The 19,021-nt window shown below is 40.9% G+C and overlaps 1 protein-coding gene across 3 annotated transcripts in view; it reads left to right on the forward strand.

The window, feature by feature from the left end:
* Positions 1-19,021, forward strand: part of MAPRE2 (microtubule associated protein RP/EB family member 2) — a 97,719-nt gene that overhangs the window by 77,853 nt on the left and 845 nt on the right. For all 3 annotated transcript variants that reach the window (XM_033155166.1, XM_033155165.1, XM_033155168.1), the window contains 4 exons: positions 5,720-5,865; positions 6,218-6,431; positions 15,899-16,038; positions 16,558-16,716. In XM_033155166.1, coding sequence (XP_033011057.1) covers positions 5,720-5,865; positions 6,218-6,431; positions 15,899-16,038; positions 16,558-16,716 — 659 coding nt within the window. The remainder of the gene's footprint in view (positions 1-5,719; positions 5,866-6,217; positions 6,432-15,898; positions 16,039-16,557; positions 16,717-19,021) is intronic.

The following is a 19,021-nucleotide window of genomic DNA, read 5'->3' on the forward strand; positions in this document are numbered from 1 at the left end:
GGGTCTGGAATGCTTTCTAATGACAACGTGTCAGCTGGGTGTATTTTGGCTCTCCCATGATTTCCCAACTTTCCCCTTCATCTACCTGAGCTATGACCTCCTTCAAACCCTTGTTGTAAATCTATACTGTCTTCCCCCTCCTCCTTTCTTGAAGGGTCAGAATGGGGAGGCTGTCTCCACTATTACTCCTCCTCTGCCCAGTACCTGACAGTAGGAGTACTGGGTGTGCTGCCCCCAGCTTACCAACTATGCTATGTTCTTCTTTGGAAACTGTGTGTGTGTGTGTGTGTGTGTGTGTGTGTGTGTGCATGTATTCTTGGTAGAAAAATAATTTGTGCTCAAAAGCCAGTTAGTTGTCTGGGATCTCTCCTTGCTGTGTGACACACCCACCCACCCACCAAGATGAACATGAGAGACACTCAGAGGTCATAGCTGCTGCTGCCAGGTTTTGACTTTGTTGCAAAGGTGCAACAAACGTGACTCCTAAGCTAACAAGGCCATGATGTCTTACTGGATTGGGTGTAGGGGGAGAACTCCCTCACCATACCTGAGCTGAATCTAACAGGGAGAAGAACCAATGTGACACTAAGAATTTTCTGGGCCATGGGAGTGGTGCTGAAGAGAGATGTAAGGAATGGTGTGTCAAGGCCCAGGAGAGTTAGTCTTCTCACACACACCCCTCCCATTGCAACCAACCACATACATACAGCAGTTTCCATGTACAAATTAGTGAATCAGAATGCTGTAGCTGGTAGCATCAGACAGATAGATCTCATAGCAGCTTAACAGAAAGTTTAATCGAATCTAGACAGTGCATATCATGTGTTCGGGTAACACAAATTTTGTGCCAATCAAAGCTGAATTCCTCATCCTGTTTAGATGGTGCATGTTAAGCAAATTTGCACACCCTTAACATAATTCAACAACATGCTGATTCTGTTCTGTTTTATTCTATTTATTCCACTCTTACTAGTCATAGTAAAGTGTTATAAATTCTCAGCAACCCTTCTGCCCTTTCTGATTATCACCATGTTTGTTCATTTGGTGTGTTTTTTTTTTTTGTTTTTTTAAAAAGAAAGCTGTGTCTTTTGGGATAAAAGCTGAATTCTGTGCCTGACTATAAGATTCAGGGTTTTTATGGCACTTGTGTAGAAGGAGACATAAATATATCACCCAACTGTATATCTGCCTTCTGTGCCTGATAGTTTCTATAGGTTTGTTGGACACCTAGGCCATATTCACACGATACATTAAAAACAGTATGATAATACTTTAAACAGCCGTGGCTTCCCCCAAAGAATCCTGGGAGGTGTAGTTTGATGAAGGTTCAGAGAATTGTTATGAGCCCCCTATTACCCTTCTAGAGCTACAATTCCAAGAATTTCCTGTGAACAGAGATTGATTGTTAAACCAAGCCTGAATTATTCTTTCATCAACTTCTGAAGGCTGTATTAGTGACAGTATATACTGTGAAGTTATGTTCTTTCTTTCTTTCTTTCCTTTAAAATAAATAAATAAATAAATAAAACTTCAAAAAAAATAGCAATATTTGGCCTGCTATGCTGCCTTAGTTAAGGAGTCTTTTTGGGATGACACTTGATAGGCCGTGACTCTGTTTTTGTACATCAACAAACATGTAATGGAAGTTAACGAAAAGGAAAGGTTAGTTTGCCAGATCTGTGTAATGACTAGCAGTGGTATAATCTGCTGTCTGTTGCCTTCTGTTCAGTTCTAGAAGCAGTATAGAATTTCTGCATTCTAATTGGGTCAAAAAGAAGTTACCAGTCATGCATGTAGTCAACACAGCCACGTTTGCAAATACAATCTGTAACCCAGCCTGCAAATATTGAAAACATTGATGACTAAATCAATACCCCAGAGGAAATAAAGCACATTATGCTATCAAAGGAAATACTGGAAAAAAGTATATTTAATGCTGACAGCTCTGGTTAGGGGTACTTTGCAGTGACAACTGATGACTTTTGGAACATTTTTTAAATAGTTGCTTCCTTCTCCACACCAGTAATTGTCCAGTTCCAACAAAGGAAAGAGTAACTTTTAATCATGTGCAGAGTTCTGTGGTTTTCCAACTCTGAAACATCAGTTGTTCTCTGCACCATGGGTGTGGTACCTCTAGTCTTCCAGATGCTGCTTGCCTCCAACTCTCATGTACCCTGACCATTGCCCATCCAGCTGGGGCTGATGGGAGTTTGGGTCCAACAACATCTGGAGGGTCAGACATTCCCAGTCTCTGCTCTCCACAATAGTGATAAGGGTAATGGCTTCCATTTGTGGAAATGACTTTCAGCATTGAGCCCTGTGCTCTCTCAGCTAGAGATTTAATCCACCCTTATGCCATAAATCCTAAATCAAGTACCTTAAGAACAAATAACATCTATTGCCCAAAACAACAACAACAAATACATTAAAGCTTTTAAAACAATTACTGAACAACTTCTGAAGCATTTAGTTTCAATCTCCCTGAATCCTGCTCTGGCCTTATTATGAACCAGAGATCATGGTTTAAAACAAATTCTGACTGATTTGAAAACAAGTCAACTTCAAAGCAAGTCAGCTTCAGCCCATGGGTTATGAAGCTGGTTTGTTCAACAAAAATTTGTTTACAGACCTCTGGTTTGTAAGTGAGGACAAACTAAGATGCATGGAAAGTGAAACTAAATGCAGCAGATTTCCAGGTCCGTCTGGCCATGTGGGAGAAGGAGTGTTGAGTGTGTGACATACATGAGCCTAAACAGATATTGTTCAGACAGCACAAAACATGTTAGTATTACATGTGAGAACACAGTCATTGTTACTTAACCTCTTCCAACAAAAATAGCATTTTGGGGAGGGTGTGCCTGAAGCAAACATTTGGTTTGTGCAGTTCCTGGTATGGGCTCATTTTTGTGGTTCATAAAAGGTTAGCAGTTATCTTCTAATTATGTTACTTTTCTACTGATTCTCTTGCTTATGGCTTTAATACTAGCTAGAGTTATTGCTACATGCCTCTTGAGGGCATATCTTCCAAATCCCATAATGTGGATTAGTATTCTCCTAACATGTTGTTCCTTTTCACTGTTTCATGTGATGACAGGTTCTACTTCCAAATCAGGTTTGAGGAGTGTTCTACATTTTGTGTAAACTAACCTGAAAGGTTCTGTAGACAGACATCTGCTTTAAAGAAATATTATACTTTGAATTGGGAAGTTTGTGTGTGTGTGAGAGAGAGAGAGAGAGAGAGAATAAGTCAACCGCCTGCAGTTCTCCTTTCTCTCTGCTCCCCGTCTTCAGTATTTGTATGGAAGAAAAAACAAAATAAAAAATAAAAAAAAATCCTTCCAGTAGCACCTTAGAGACCAACTAAGTTTGTTCTTGGTATGAGCATGCACACGAAAGCTCATACCAAGAACAAACTTTAGTTGGTCTCTTAAGATGCTACTGGAAGGAATTTTTTATTATTATTATTTTGTTTTTACTATGGCAGACCAACACGGCTACCTACCTGTATGGAAGAATATCATGAAATTGGGTTCCTGAATAGGAAGGACAAAACAGGTGCCAGGGAGAGGGAGAAACCTGTCATTGGCAACAAAGGTAGCTGAATATTAAGGGACAAGGAATGATGGCCTGTGAACACTAATTGAATAATGCTGATAATGAGCAAGTAGTCTGTGCCGCAGTTGTATCTATTCAACTTAGCAGGTGCGTGCAAACAAATGTACAAGTTGTTCCAATAGCCATGCACACACATTTCGTGTTGTAAATACAGTGACACCTCTAGTTACGAACTTAATTCGTTCTGGAGATCCATTCTAAACCTGAAACTGTTCTTAACTAGAGGCGTGCTTTCGCTAATGGGGCCTCTTGCGCCACTTGCACACGATTTCCATTCTCATCCTGGGGCAAAGTTCTCAACTCGAGGTAAGTCTTTCAGGTTAGCGGAATTTGTAACCTGAGGCGTTTGTAACTTGAGGTACCACTGTACCTGTAAGCAGTGAATTAAGACAAAAAAAAAAGATTTGTGTATGTACTTAGCAAAATCTCAGTGGAACTTCATGTAATGGTGTATAGGATCTTAATGCTGGCTGGTAGGATTTGCACCTGCTTGAGGAAGGCTGAATGAGAACTCTGATCCTCATCCATATGTATGCAAGCTGAAAACATCTGCCGCCATCATTATTTCTTGTTTCTGTTGTTTCTGTTTATTTCTATATCTTCTGGCCATAAAAGGCCTTCAAGGCAACTCACAAAGATAACGCATAGATAAAAAATTCAAGTAACCCGCCCCCACCACAGCAGCTTATAAAAAAATTAAGACAACAAAATTTTATCATTAAGAAACAACAACTAAAAGCCGAATACATTCATATTCCTGATGAAAGGCAAAGGGCAGTTCCACCCCACCCCCCAAAAAAAGATGTTGAGAGGGAGCAGGAATAAATCCTTAGGGAGCAGCTACTTCTTATAAGGGCCTCTAGCCAATGGGTTGAGGCGGGACAGATGGAAAACTTTGACCCTTGATGATCTAGCACGTTCTCCCCCCTGCAGCTCATCATCTTGAGAACTCAAAAACAGAAACCTAGCAGAACCTTTCTGCCTCTTCAGTGGAGATCCTTCTCCAATCTGCCATCTTTGCCTCCCAGCTCCTTTTCATCCTTGCCTGATGTTTAGTATTTGGTCGTCCTTGTCCTGGTTTCCTAACAATGGAAGTGGCTTCTTGGAATTGATGGCCACTGACTAGAATTTGTGAACTGTGGTGAAATTTACACTTGTTGCTACTCATGCCATCCTGTAAACAAGGCATGGGGAAGCTGTGGCCTTTGGGCCAAATTAGACCTAGTAGGGGTCCTGGTTTGGCCCATGAGACTGCTTTCCCCCAAGTCACATCCACCTGCCCCACACTATATGATGGGGCAGGTCAAAATGTGACTGCAGATGAACCACCAGGAAGCTTGAAGTGCACTCCCAATTGTGCCTTGGCAAGCAGGGCTGGCTGCCAAGAACCACTGGGATCAGCTGCCCCACCCCCCTGTCACAATGGCCCACGGGGGAGCTCAGACTCTGCCTGCCTGCTAGACCCTCTTCCCACCCCTGCTGTAAACAGAACACAACCTAAGAGCATTAGTCTGATCCAGCAGTTCTCTTCTAAAGTCTCATCTAGTCCAGCAGTCTATTCTCACAGGGGCTGACCAGATGCTTATGGGGAGCTCACAAGCAGGATGAGTGCAATAGCACTCTCTCCCTCATGAGCCCCAGCAACTAGGATTCAGAGGCATACAATCTAGCATCCTATTTGCTAATTGCAGATTTCCGTGTCTCTGTTTTATGCATGATTTAGAAGAATGTGTCATACAAAATCAATGGAACCTAAATCCAATGGATGTGTTAAAGAATGTAGAATTGTAGAGTTGGAAAGGACCACCGAGGGTCATCTAGTCCAGCCCCCTGCAATGAAGGAATCTCAACATGTGGTTCCCCATCCAGTTTGCCCTTATCTGTTAATGATGCTGATTTAACTAGAAAACCTTCTTAAAAGATTTGCCCAGTGTATGAAAATAACCCTGCATTTTGCATGTATTCAGTACCAAGATAAGATACGGATTCTTTGCATGCACAATATTGCAGCAGCAGATTGTACTTTGTCTTCTGTGACAAATGTTTACCATTTCAGTGACTTGCATTGTGATTAATATGCTGTGTTCTCTTGTTCTTGTTTCAGGTGCAGCTTACTGCCAGTTCATGGATATGTTGTTCCCAGGCTGTATTAGCTTGAAGAAAGTTAAATTTCAAGCAAAGCTGGAACATGAATATATTCATAACTTCAAACTTCTACAAGCATCATTTAAACGAATGAATGTGGATAAGGTAACTATAGAACATGTTATGACAGAGTTTTGATAGGATAACTTGTAGTCATATATTTCAGAGATGTGTTTTCTGGCTCACTATATTTCTCAATTTTTATTTCATTGATTTATTCGAACAATTTTTATCCAGCCCTTCAGAACATATGCTCTCTCTGTCTAGCAAATCTCAAAAGAAGAAGTAGTAGCAGCAGAAGCAATAAAGTAATATTACTCTGAGGATGTCTTAAGATGAGGTTGCCGTCTAACTCAGCAAAACAGAATAAGATATATGGAACTTGATATTGTTTTGTTAGACAATATATGTTTTAAAAATTCTTAACCACTGGTGTGTCTTGCTTTGTTTTGTGCAGGTAATTCCAGTGGAGAAATTAGTGAAGGGGCGCTTCCAAGACAACTTGGATTTCATACAGTGGTTTAAGAAATTCTTTGATGCTAACTATGATGGGAAGGAATATGATCCAGTGGAGGCCCGGCAAGGCCAAGATGCTATTCCACCGCCTGATCCTGGTGAACAGATCTTCAATTTGCCAAAAAAATCTCATCACGCAAACTCTCCTACAGCAGGTATTACCACTGTTGTAAACTTCTGGTTTTTCTGCAGTTGGATTTTGTTAACGGTACATTAATACAATTGTCTTAATACAGAGTATAATTAGAGGGGTAGCTTGAGTTGTAAAATGGGGACTCCTTTGCACTTCACGTCACCCATGGGCACTGTGTCATTAATATTTTGAAATTGAAGTGGGGGTATGATGCCCCATAGTGATATTTTAAATTCCAGCTATGATGGTGTATAAAGGGACTAGTAGTATTTTTCTTTAGGTAAGCATAGTAAATCCAGCCTCGTAGTGCTGCTCTTAGGGATACTTCATTTTTAGCTTTTCTCTTGTCTAGACATGCCCCTAAACCACACATCTATGCAGTATCCACATGACATTGTTGGCATCAAAATATGAGCCCTTATCTCCCCAACCCCATACACACCTTTAATCTGAAATGTTTTTGTTTTGTTTGTTTGTTTGTTTTTAAAACCCCGTTTCCACTGGTAAAAAGCACTGTGCTGATCAGTTAGCACTATGGTAGTGTGCCTGTTTTATTTTCTCATTAATTGCTTGCAATTTATTTTGTAAAAAAGGACAGAATATCCGCTATGAAGCTCCCAAGTGAAGGATTTTAAATGCTAATATGCTTTAAATGATATAAATCTTTTGGCCTTTCTTTTTCCGTTTCTTTTAAAAAGCTGTGCTATGATTCACTAGAGTACTAAATCGTAGGTAATAAATCCCTTGGAGTCCTTTTGTACTTAAAGGAGAGCAAATTCCTAGCTAGTGTTCCTGCTAATAGGCATAGGAGATGTTAAGAAATAGGACGAGTGGCTCCTCTTATTTCTTATTCACGTTTATCCTTACAGGAAACTGCTAGCATAATCTAGTTTTATGGTGATTGGAAAGCTTCCACATCCTAAGTGCTGGCTCAGTAATAGAAAATATATCAATATGTGTTTATTTAAAATATGTTTAGATGAGATAGATAGATAGATGATCTGCTAATTGGGATGTGGGGATTCCATTTAGTGGTTATTTTTTGTCTCTTATATTATTTGTATTGGTGATACAGTAGCAACAGTGGGTAAAACAGCAAATTATGCGAGTCCAAAGCAATACTTTTATAAAGGTCAAATGTGTCACTCGGGAACCACAGGCAGAAAGTTGTTTTGGTTTGGTTATGATTTAAGTAAGTGAGCCACATATATCAGTACCTGCTGAAAGGCGAATGTGCATGTCTTGAGGTATCGCTCTAATGATTGTTAGGGTACCTGTTTATCTTTCTGAAATTAGGGATGGACTGGCAAAGGGCTCATTTCATGCTCGTGAGGGGGAATAGAAAAACCAGAATAGGTGAAGTGATGGAATAACAAAGGAGGGAAGTCTTCCACTAGTGAGCAGTTCAGATCTTTTGCAGGAGCAACCTCTCCTTCCCCCCCCCCCCAAGCAGCCTGCTAAGTAAGAAGATTGGGAAGGGGGAGAGACAAAGAAAGAGACGGGGGAGACAGAGGTGAAAGAGGGTGGAAGAAATTAAGGGGGATAAAAGGGGTAGTCCTACCGACCACTGTCGTGGGCTCCTGTCCACCACTGGCATGCAGTCATGGTAAGCATTCCTCATTTATTCTTTAATGATCACTAAACTTTTCTGGAGAGTTCAGTCACCTGTTGTGCAGCATATAGATCTTCCTTTGTGGAGACATTCATTTGGGCCTGATTGTAGAAGGGTGTTTGTATTCTGAATAGAAATAAATATGAGTGATAACTACCTATAATGTACATATTCTAGGCAGTCTTGAAACTAGAACGTTATTAAGCCACTTGCTCCGCATCACAAGATGATGTAAATGTATTGGACTAAATGGAGTGTTAAGAGGGTGCTTCTGCAATTTGCACCAGCTTTCCCCTTCCCACTATTCTCCCCCATGCCATATTCCACAATGTTCAAAATATCCCCCCCCACCATTGGGAATGGGTTTTCTGGGGCACTGGACATTCCAGTGTGAGGGAGATGGGGAAAACCTCTGCCTTCATACTTCATTGCACAGAAGGCTTTATCCAAGCTCTGGTCATGGAAAGGGTGAGACTCCCAACTCCCAGCAGGGGTGGCTTTCAGTGGGCACTTAAGCTTTTAATAACACAAAGAGGAAAAACGAAAGGGGTTCCTCAGTTCTTCTGAGAGAGGGGCCAGGCAAGGGCTGCGTAATAACAACAACAACAACAACAACAACAACAACAACAACAACAACAACAACAACAACAACAACAACAACAGTGCCTTCTTGGCATTAATAATAAGGTTTTGGGTTATTGCACTCCTGTTAGTAACCACTAGAGGGCATGCAAGGACAAGCAATAGCAAATAAAGCCTCCTTTTTTTTACTGGGGAAGGGGAAGGGAGCTACTCCCCCTTGTCCTCTGCTCTTTCTCTCCCCAAGAGAGGGACTCTCTTTGAACCTCCACAGCTTCCCAGTCTTTCTCTTTTTCTTGGTTCCCATTCTGCTTTGAGCAGCTGCTAAAGGATATCTCAGCTACCAAGCAGCCTCAAACTGTTCCTGCTTTTGTGTACCAAAACAGTGTGTCTAAACTGACCCTTTGGCCTCCAGCACACCATGGCTGACCCCGTCCTTCCTTTCTCTTCTAGCTGCAAGCGTTGGCTGCTGAGGTGAGGGGTGTGTTGGCTTAAGGAAGGGGGCAGCTTGAGGCGAGGGAGACCACTAGTGTGACACGCAAGTTCTTGCAGTACTCCATTGCTTCCCCTTAGTTAAACTAATTAGAACAGGGGTCAGCAAACTTTTTCAGCAGGGGGCCGGTCCACTGTCCCTCAGACCTTGTGGGGGGCCAGACTAGATTTTTTTTGGGGGGGGGGAATGAACGAATTCCTATGCCCCACAAATAACCCAGAGATGCATTTTAAATAAAAGGATACATTCTACTCATGTAAAAACATGCTGATTCCCGGACCGTCCGCGGGCCGGATTGAGAAGGCGACTGGGCCGCATCCGGCCCCTGGGCCTTTGTTTGCCTACACGTGTATTAGAAGTTATGACTAATCATTTGGTAACTGTGTAATTCTCAAGTGGGTACTAGAACACCACCAGGCAGTTGTTATTATGCTGCAGTCACTTGAAGAGGCAGAAAAATACCACCCTTCCCGTTATTTACTTGTTTAGAGCAACCTCCGAGAGAGGTGTGTGTGGCTCAGTAGCAGTCCAATGCAGTGGGGTGGAGCCTTCTTCCTGACAGGGATGTTGCTGCATCTTACCTGGATAGGGCGAGGCAGAACAGTGGTGAGGTTGGTGCTGCGCAAGTGCACCAACAAAGCCGATCAGGTGCTCTGGTTGGTGTGTCGTCCGTCCGCCCCCCCCCAATATGTTGGGAAGGTGAGCCACCTCCACCACACAGACCCATCTTGGCCCCTTTGATGCTTTCTTTTCAAAGACAGTTTTATCCCCCTCCCCCAAAAAAATTCCTTCCCGTAGCACCTTGGAGACCAACTAAGTTTGTTCTTGGTATGAGCTTTCGTACTTGCAGTACTCCATTGCTTGGTATGAGCTTTTCGTATGCACACTTCTTCAGATACACTGAAACAGAAGTCACCAGACCCTTATATATAGTGAGAGAGTGGGGAGGGGTATTACTCAGAAGGGTGGTGGGAATGGGTGATCTGTTGACGACTGTTAACGACTGCAGTTGGTCTTACAGGAAAAAGCAAGGGGTGAGAAGCAGTCGTCAACAGATCACCCATTCTGTTCTACCTGTAACTAGTTTTATCCCAGAGAGCCTGTTTGGAATACTGCGCTTAACTAGGGCTTGGTGGCTGCTGCAACAACAGCTCCTCCTCCTCAAACAATTTGATCTAAGCTTTTTTAAAGTTAGCTTGTGTTCTATGGCTTTCTGGACTGGGAGTTATAATATGTGTTCTGCTTTAATAATTATGAGTTAAAGTGTTGCATGATTACCTTCCAAGCGGTACTGGTTGGGAATATTTACATCTCCGGGGACGTCTGATAATTCTCCTGCATATATACACAATGCACACACAATATAAGCTGATTTGTCTGTGACCTTTTGCTCAGCGTGATAGCGGTGTTAGTAAAGGCAAATCCCACTTGAGTAAGGAATAAGGAGTGCCCATTTTAATCAAGGGTAACTCCAGGGTTGCATGTGACAAACTATACGTACCTTGAAAAACAAACCTGAGGGTGTTCCAGTTCTTTAATATTGCTATCAGCAAAAGTAGTGAGGTGTTAAAACCAATCATGATGTACAAATATTAATCTCATGGTTGCTTCTGATAAGAAATTTGTAAAATGGTATGACTCAGTAATGAAAGATGCATTTCAAAGCATGCTTCCCTGGCTTTTACCAAAATCTCAGTCTTTTTATTCTTACTATGGCCATTTATTTTAAAGAGATAAGGCGTGTTTGAAACACACACGGGCCATTTGTAGTTGAGGCAGAAATATGTTATGGCAAAATAAGGGGGTACCCTCAAACTTTACTTTGAAAAGCATTACTGTGTGTGTATTTAACAAACTTTACTTTAGCTTCCCAATTTTCCACAGACTGGTTGCAAAAGTAAACCCCTCCCCCCAGCAACACTATAAGAAGATGGAATTATTACCAGTATCTTAATATGGAACTTTTGGTGCCCCATGGAGTCTAGCATCTGTTTCTTTCCTTTTTTCTGGAAATAGAATGCATTTTAAAAAGCAAGCTATTTCATATATGAAGTACCTGGTATGTTGTGTTTGTTAAAATAGAACTGTGAGACTAAATATGAGAAATACGAACTTCACCCACTTAAATGAATGAAGAATGGCAGAAAATCTCTTGTGCCTTAAGAGGTCAACTGTCCTAGCAAGTCATTGCAGGTCAGGGATAATGCAGCTTGGAAATTGTAGCATAAATAGTTCCTTAGGACTAATCTGTTGACCACCCTGATGTTGTCTTGCCTCTTACTTGGAAAGTAGAGTTGACATACTACAGAGTTGGTGACCTGTGGATGCTGGTGGATAATATTATTGCTCTCAGGATTGCCTGTACTATTGCAAGTTGGGACAAAATGGTAAAGCAAGACATTATTCAATACACTACAAAACATTACTAAATGTTTCCCACAACACACACACACACACACACACACACACACACACACACACACACAAAAGGAATTAAAGCTACAAACAGGATTTGGCTGTATGGAGTTGTATAACAAAAAAATCATGATGCACACTAAACATTAAAAATGTCCTGATATAGGGCTGCTTCAGATGTCTTCTAAAAGTCAGATAGTTATTTATTTCCTTGACATCTGAAGGGAGGGTGTTCCACAGGGAGGGTGTCACTACCAAGAAGGCCCTCTGCCTGTAGTAAAGCTGTTTATAAATGGTTCAAGCAAATAAATCTGTTTCAGGCCACAAAAATAATAAGGATGCCCTCAGTTTGCTTTGAACCGCATAGGGAATTATATGGCTCAAACTATTTCATTGTAAGAACATAAGTGATGGATCACACCAAAAGGTCCATCTAGTCCAGCATTCTGTTTCCTACATTCGCCACCTAGATGCCTCTGGAAAGCGCTCAGGCAGGGCCTGGGGGCAATAGACCCCTCCCACAGTTTCTTGCCACTGGTATGGAGTGGCAGAGTGCCTCTGAATCTTGAGCTTCTGTGTGGCCTTCCTGACTAGACTCCAGTAATGGCTTTGCCTTCCAAGAGTCTAATCCACTCTGATGGGAGCTAGTGGGCATTACTGTATCTTATGGCAGTGAGTTCCATCTGTTGTGCATGTTGCGGAATTATTTCCTTTTGTCTGTCTTCATTCTCCCGCCGACCATTTTCTTTCGATGACCCTGAGGGTATAGTATGATGGCAGAGGGAGAAAGGCATCATTTTAGAAACCTCTATATCATGCATCCTCTTAAATTGCCTTTTCTAAAAATAAAAAGCCCCCTATGCAGAACTCTTTCCTTGTAGGAAAGTTGCTCCCAGCCCCCTGATCATTTGGTTGTCTCTTCATTTTTGGGCTGGAGATGCCAGGGATTGAACCCAGACCTTCCACACACAGAGCGTGGGCTCTACTACTGATCCTGATGAAAACATAAACACCAGGCTTTTCATAAGAGCCCGTGTCTTGCATCAGTTTAGTGCCCTTGTAAATATGGTCCCCCCCCCCCACCGAGAATTTCAATAAACTTTGCAGAGGTACAAGATGAAAACTATTGGAGATTAAAAACTATGGTTTTGTGAAAGTCAGGTATAAGTTTACACCAAGAAATCCTAATTCAGCACCAAAACAGCACTAAATTCATGGTTATATAAATACTGAACAATGCAAATTCTACGCTGTTTTCTTAGGGTGTGTGTGTGTGTGTGTGTGTGTGTACATTAAAGTTTTACATAAGGATTGCCCAGAGGTGTTTGATGGCTAAAAATAGGAAAGTGGCTGAATATTATTACTGTAAGTAGTCCTGCCAGAGCAACCTATCTAATTGCTGGAGCCTTTAACAGACCCCACTTTGATTTGCAAATGTATCTATCTAAGTATGGGAGGCTAGCAGCGATTGTGGATGTCTAGCATTCCTTTCATAAGAAAAAATTTTTTGGTTTGTGTTCTTATTTGAAGGCGGAAATATATTGAGAGATTGGTATATATTGCATTGACTATCAGCACAAAAACAACCATGTCAGGCAGCACAAAAGTGCAAGACGTCACAAACCAAGCAACAACAAAGCTCCTCCAATGTACCAGCACACAAGACAAGCTAAATATAAAACATAACAAAGGATTATGAGTACAATATGGGTGGTTCCTCTGAGCGCCTATGCATAGACCATTTTGTGTGAATGTCTTGTTCATGTACTCTTTGCATGTAGGGATGCTCTTTGCTCTGCTAGTCATCCCAGTTTTGTTTATAAGCAATTTAGTTTAAATCTGCCTCATTCCAGCATTTGCATTTATTTATTGTTGTAGGGTGTTTGCACACAATCAGGATTCCTGGTTGCAACTTTGTTTATTTTTGTGTAGACACAGCTATTAATATTTATTGGAGTGTAATTTTAAAACAATAGTTTTCATCTGAATGCTTACGATTCTGCCATTAGATATGTGTGGATAAGTCTGACTTCCCTCAGCATTTGCACTTACTTAACAAGCTTAAGAATTTGAGAATCCCATTTCTATCCCATCGTTAGTATTCAAATAAGTTAAGTAAGAGCAAATGTTCTTAGATATATTTTATATTTTGCTGCTTGAAACATTGACCCTTAGGCCAGTTGCTTTAATGGCTATCTCCTCCTTTGGTTCCTTAATTAGATTTTACTAGAACTTTTCACATTTCTTACTACAGTTCCCTTGCAGTTTGGCATTCTTAATGGAGTCAACTGAGTGTGTGTGTGTGTGTGTGTGTGTGTGTGTGTGTTTAGCCTGAAGTGACATTTATACACCCCTTCATTAACATCTAAGGAAAAGTGCTGAATATATGGAGGGGGAGAATTTTTAAAAAGAAAAATGTACTAATTGGGAATACATTAATTATATAGTAGTTTTAGGACTCCAGCATGGTATTCTATAACACAGAACAAAAATAGTTTAGCCAAAGAAAGATTATCAAGATTCAGGAGAAAATCTGGTCCTTTCATTTGACATAATATTGCATACAGTATGCCATTTAAAACTGTGTTAATGGCTTGCTTAATACACATAGCGCTTACAATGGACTGTACAGACCACAGATAACAAGCAAAGTTCAGGCATTCAAGCTCTTGTGACTGTAATTATGTAAGGCAGAAGAGTGAGGTCACCCTGTATGTTGCACTTCACATTAAGCCCAACCATGAACTTAGCATGAATGCATAAGCACGAATGCTCCTTGAGGTGAAATAATGGCTGCTGATCTCCCCTGGTTCTCATTCTGCTTTTGCACTGCCATGAACTAAGCCATAGTTTGTGGTTTTTCTTGCTCTAGGCAAACCATGAGCTGTCAGCCCAAGAAGAAACCTAGATTACAGCTCATAGTTTGTCCTGGAGCAAGACAAACCATGAGCCCAGGTTTGGACAACATGCTAAGCCCAAACCATTGCTTAGTTCAGTGCAGCAGGAAGACATGGTGAAGAGGCTCCACAGTAGCAGTGTCCTCTCTGGGAGCTCCTACATTCACATTAAGCCATAGTTGGTCTTACCATTATGTGCAAACTATTAAGCCATAGTTGGTCTTACCATTATGTGCAAAACAGCTTTTGCCATTGGTTAAACTAAAGTAATGCTAATATTTAAATTAGTGTTCTACTCAAATTTTGGCAAAAGCCATGCTTAAATCAATTATTGGAAATCTCTCCAAATAAGATATATATATCTGGGCAATCTGATCTATAAAAGGTATGAAGCCATAGGAATTCAGGCAGCATGAATGAGTTCTATTTGGGATTTTTTTTTATTACTCTAATAATTTGTTTTTGCAGGAAGAAAAATAGATGCTGCAGGGGGAAATCTCTTTAATCCTAATGAAAGTGAAGTAATTATGCTTTTAGGATATGTAGTAATATAATGACTGTGAGTTTTGTAATATGCTTGAAACTTGTTATATCCAGTTTATGTATCACTTGGGGAGGGAATAAATTGCTGCTTACGAAAAGAGTGTAGAACTGTTGGGAACATCATTTGTGATGTGAACAAAATTATAAGGAAAGACTCATGCATCTGAATGAGTCAAAAGTTGGAAGTGGCTAATGATCTGACATCCGGGTCAAAGAATATTTTGAAGAAATTGTTTTATTGGCAGGTGTAATAAGGAGGTACAGTAGGTGTTTGCCATATGTGAAAAACAGTCTGGTAGGAACTAACTTTGGCTACCATTTATTGTAAGTGAGGAAAGAGTTTAACCATGAGACTTGGTTCAGAAAATACAGTAAGCCAAACGCTAATACGGGTTTGGCATTTCTGCAGAAGATCCAGTATTACTATTGTCATTTAAAACCCACATAAATGGTAAATACAGGCTCATATGGGGAAATATTTTTATGAGGATGACATCTTGTGGATACTGCAGAAAACTTGCATGTGTGAAATGCATTGAGCCCATCACAGAGATGGCCCAAATTCTTTCTTTCTTTCTTAAAGGAAATTCTAAGATTAAAGAAAAGGTTTGTGTTTAAGAGGCACACAATGTAAATGTATCAGGAAGATTTTTGGGTTTTTTTCCTCAGTTGTTTTCAATTGTACCGCATTGTGTTGGTCTGCTGAATAATATGTACAGATTCAAAACATACATGAAGGAATTACTTTGTTTTCTTAATTATCAAGTTAAATAAACTGCAAGTTTCATGGCTGCTAGAAAACATACCACTTTGAACAATTTGGGGCAATTCTGTCGAGTACATTGAACATTTTCTATTTGAAATGGTAAACATTGAATGAAAATCAATTCCGCAGTGAAGGCCATAAGTACCATTTCCAAAACATCTTAATGTGTTTTTATTTTCCCCAGGTGCTGCCAAATCCAGTCCTGCTTCAAAACCGGGCTCCACACCGTCTCGTCCATCTTCAGCAAAAAAGACACCACCAAGCAGCTCAGCATCCAAATCTGATAAAGATTTGGAGACACAAGTCATACAGCTCAGCGAACAGGTAACGTGCTTAAGTCACCAAACGGGAAGCTACCATTTGCCCGAGTGTTTTAGTGACATTTCCTAGGTTTCCAAACAAAGTGATGACAGTGTGTCTTTCCTAATAGCTTTGTGCTGCTAAATGAGTTCTAACAGCATAAAACTTGGCAAGTGCAGCAGAGTTGTCCAGCTCTAGCCCAGCCGTCACAGAAAAATGCCTTAATGGGAAAAGGGTTACAATATGACTTGCTTCTTTCTTTCCTTCCTTACCCACATTTATGTCCATTTTGAGTCTCTAGAAGTTCATCTTTCCTTGCCTGGAATATCAGTTGTGAAAGCAAATTCTTACCAGTGCATATAGCACTAGTTTAAACACTGTCTTAAATGGTTCTTGAGGGTACTGGTGATTAATTGGGAGATAGACACTTGTTTTTCAGAGTGTAAGAGTATAAATTCAATTCTATTTGTGTTTATGCTATGTAAGTATGCAGACTGACAAATGCAGTATATCCCAGTGTTTAGAACTGCCGTGTTTTTGCAGGTACATTCATTAAAACTTGCACTTGAAGGTGTGGAGAAGGAAAGGGATTTCTATTTTGGAAAGCTAAGGGAGATCGAGCTTCTCTGTCAAGAACACGGGCAGGAAAATAATGACCTTGTCCAGCGGCTAATGGAAGTACTGTATGCTTCAGAAGAACACGTAAGTCCAAGGCAATCACTTGCATTTTTCATTACATGAGGACTGTAAAAGATGTGAGCCACTCATGCATCCACGGCTGCATTTCCCTGTCCACTTTTTATGTGCCTGCCTGCCATCGCTGGGTAAGCCTTGTATGGGGCAGGGGGTGAGGAAGTACACATGAGCCACTAGATATACTCGGGACTTGTACCTGTCATCAGAGGGGTACCATGTTCATGGAAATCATTAACTGAGTGTGTTCATATCTGTGCATGGCAGCAGTTTATCCATCCTTCAGCAAGCACAAGCATGTTCAAGAATAATTAGGGATAAAGTGACCAGGAAATTACTGTGCAAACTGACCCTCTGGTATGAAGAGCTTGGAGAGGTGTCAACATCTTGTGCTAGTATTACAGAGACTCCTTTCCAGGAACATTCTGGGTGTATTCCAAACACTTAAGGTATAAAGCAGAAGCTTAGAGTTCAATCTGCTGTGGAAGTGGATTCATTGATTCCGATGATCCTTAAAACTGTAGCACATCTAGTTAAAGAAGACAGCTTTGTTTAGCAAGTAAAACAGCATTTTGACATGTCCCTCTTTCCATGCAACCTACCTCCTGCTCTTAACTGCATGTGTGACTATGTCTGGAGATGATAAGCAGATTGCATTCACAAGTCCTGAAAATGTACAGGTGCAGCCTGAGACAAAGCAGTTCTCAAAGCCTCTTGGCTAGCGAGTATAATGTAAATGTGATTAACAGATAGATGGTTAGAACACAAAAGGGCACAGCACACATGTGTGAGGACTTTCTATAGATTCAGCAGAGCTCTGTGTTTCTACCTCACCCAGTAAATCTTCCTGCCTGTGTACAGGCCTCCATTTGTCCTGTTGGTCTTCTGAGAGTTCCTTTCATATCCATAATAGCTTGTGCTGAGTGGAAGCTGGATGGAAGGGAAGATCTGATTGGGATAAGAGAGCTGTTCCCAGACCACCCATTCATTCTAAGAGCCTCCTGCATGTGTATTGGCAGAGGAATGGTGCATCCAGTGCCGGATTTACGTATAAGCTAAACAAGCTGTAGCTTAGGGCCCCACTCTCTTGGGGGGCCCCAAAAAAATTAAAGGGGAAAAAAACTGGATGTACATTTCCAAAATATAAGATAAAAAACAAATAAAATAAAACCTACATACAGCAATAGTGTTTTGTGTTGTGTAGGCTCCTATGATGGGCCCCGCAAATTGTTATTTGCACATTTGTTGTGTGCGAATGGCTTTAGATACCTATTAGGTCCATATAGCATTTATTCAACACAAAAACAGCGACTATTTGTTGTTGACAAAGGACAGCTGGACATATAAAGGACCCCATTACCCTCAGTAGCTTAGGGCCTCATCAAAACTAAATCCAGCCCTGTGCATCCTGTAATATTACTACTTGTGTTTTACTTGAGTTCCAGAGCAAGGTTCACCCATGTGCACCACAACCTAGGTTCTTCTTTATTGAAACCTGTGTAAAACTATCTCAGGAATAGGCAAACTCATCCCTCCAGATGTTGTGAGACTACAACTCCCATCATCCCTAGCTAACACGACCAGTGGTCAGGGATGATGGGAGTTGTAGTCCCAAAACATCTGGAGGGCCTAGTTTGCCTATGCCTGAACTGTCTTTACCCTAGTGAGGGGCAGTACAAAGGTGTTCTTTAACTTTGCATATTCTTCTCCTAGTTGCAAGCATGCAGTCTTTGAGCTAAATACCCAAATGTAAATGGTCTGAAATGCCACAAGCAGGAAGTGGATTTTTCGTTGGATAAAGGGCTTCAAATCTTTTACAAGGATATAATTTTGTCTCTGTATACAACCCTCAGTTCTCTTAAGCTTCAAAAACAAGTACTGCCAATTTGGGAAAATGCATTCACTTAAATGAAAACGTTCCATTGTGTGTATGTGTTGGTGGTGGTGGTTGTTTAAATAGCGTCTCATCCCTATTCATATTCTGCAGATGTACCACATCAATGAAAAAACAGTATCAATTATTTTTTTCTTGTTAAAAACACTTTTCTGTTTCATCTATCTGGATTGGAGAAAAGGTTATTGCATAATGATTGAGCACAATCATTGCATGCAGAAGGATCTGGTTCAATCCACAACATTTCCATCTATCTGAAGTTGTTTGTTACCCACCCACCCACCCCCCCGGCTGTTCCTTTAGCGCTATTTAAAAAAAGAAGCTGGTAATATTTTTTGTTGGTTATGCAATCTGGCCTTTCTCAGATAGTGCAACCAGCAGGGGGGTGCCATATAGGCAATCAGATTTGTTATTTGAGAT

Source organism: Lacerta agilis, chromosome 7 (assembly GCF_009819535.1).
Source record: "Lacerta agilis isolate rLacAgi1 chromosome 7, rLacAgi1.pri, whole genome shotgun sequence".
NCBI classification, from domain to species: Eukaryota; Metazoa; Chordata; class Lepidosauria; order Squamata; family Lacertidae; genus Lacerta; species Lacerta agilis.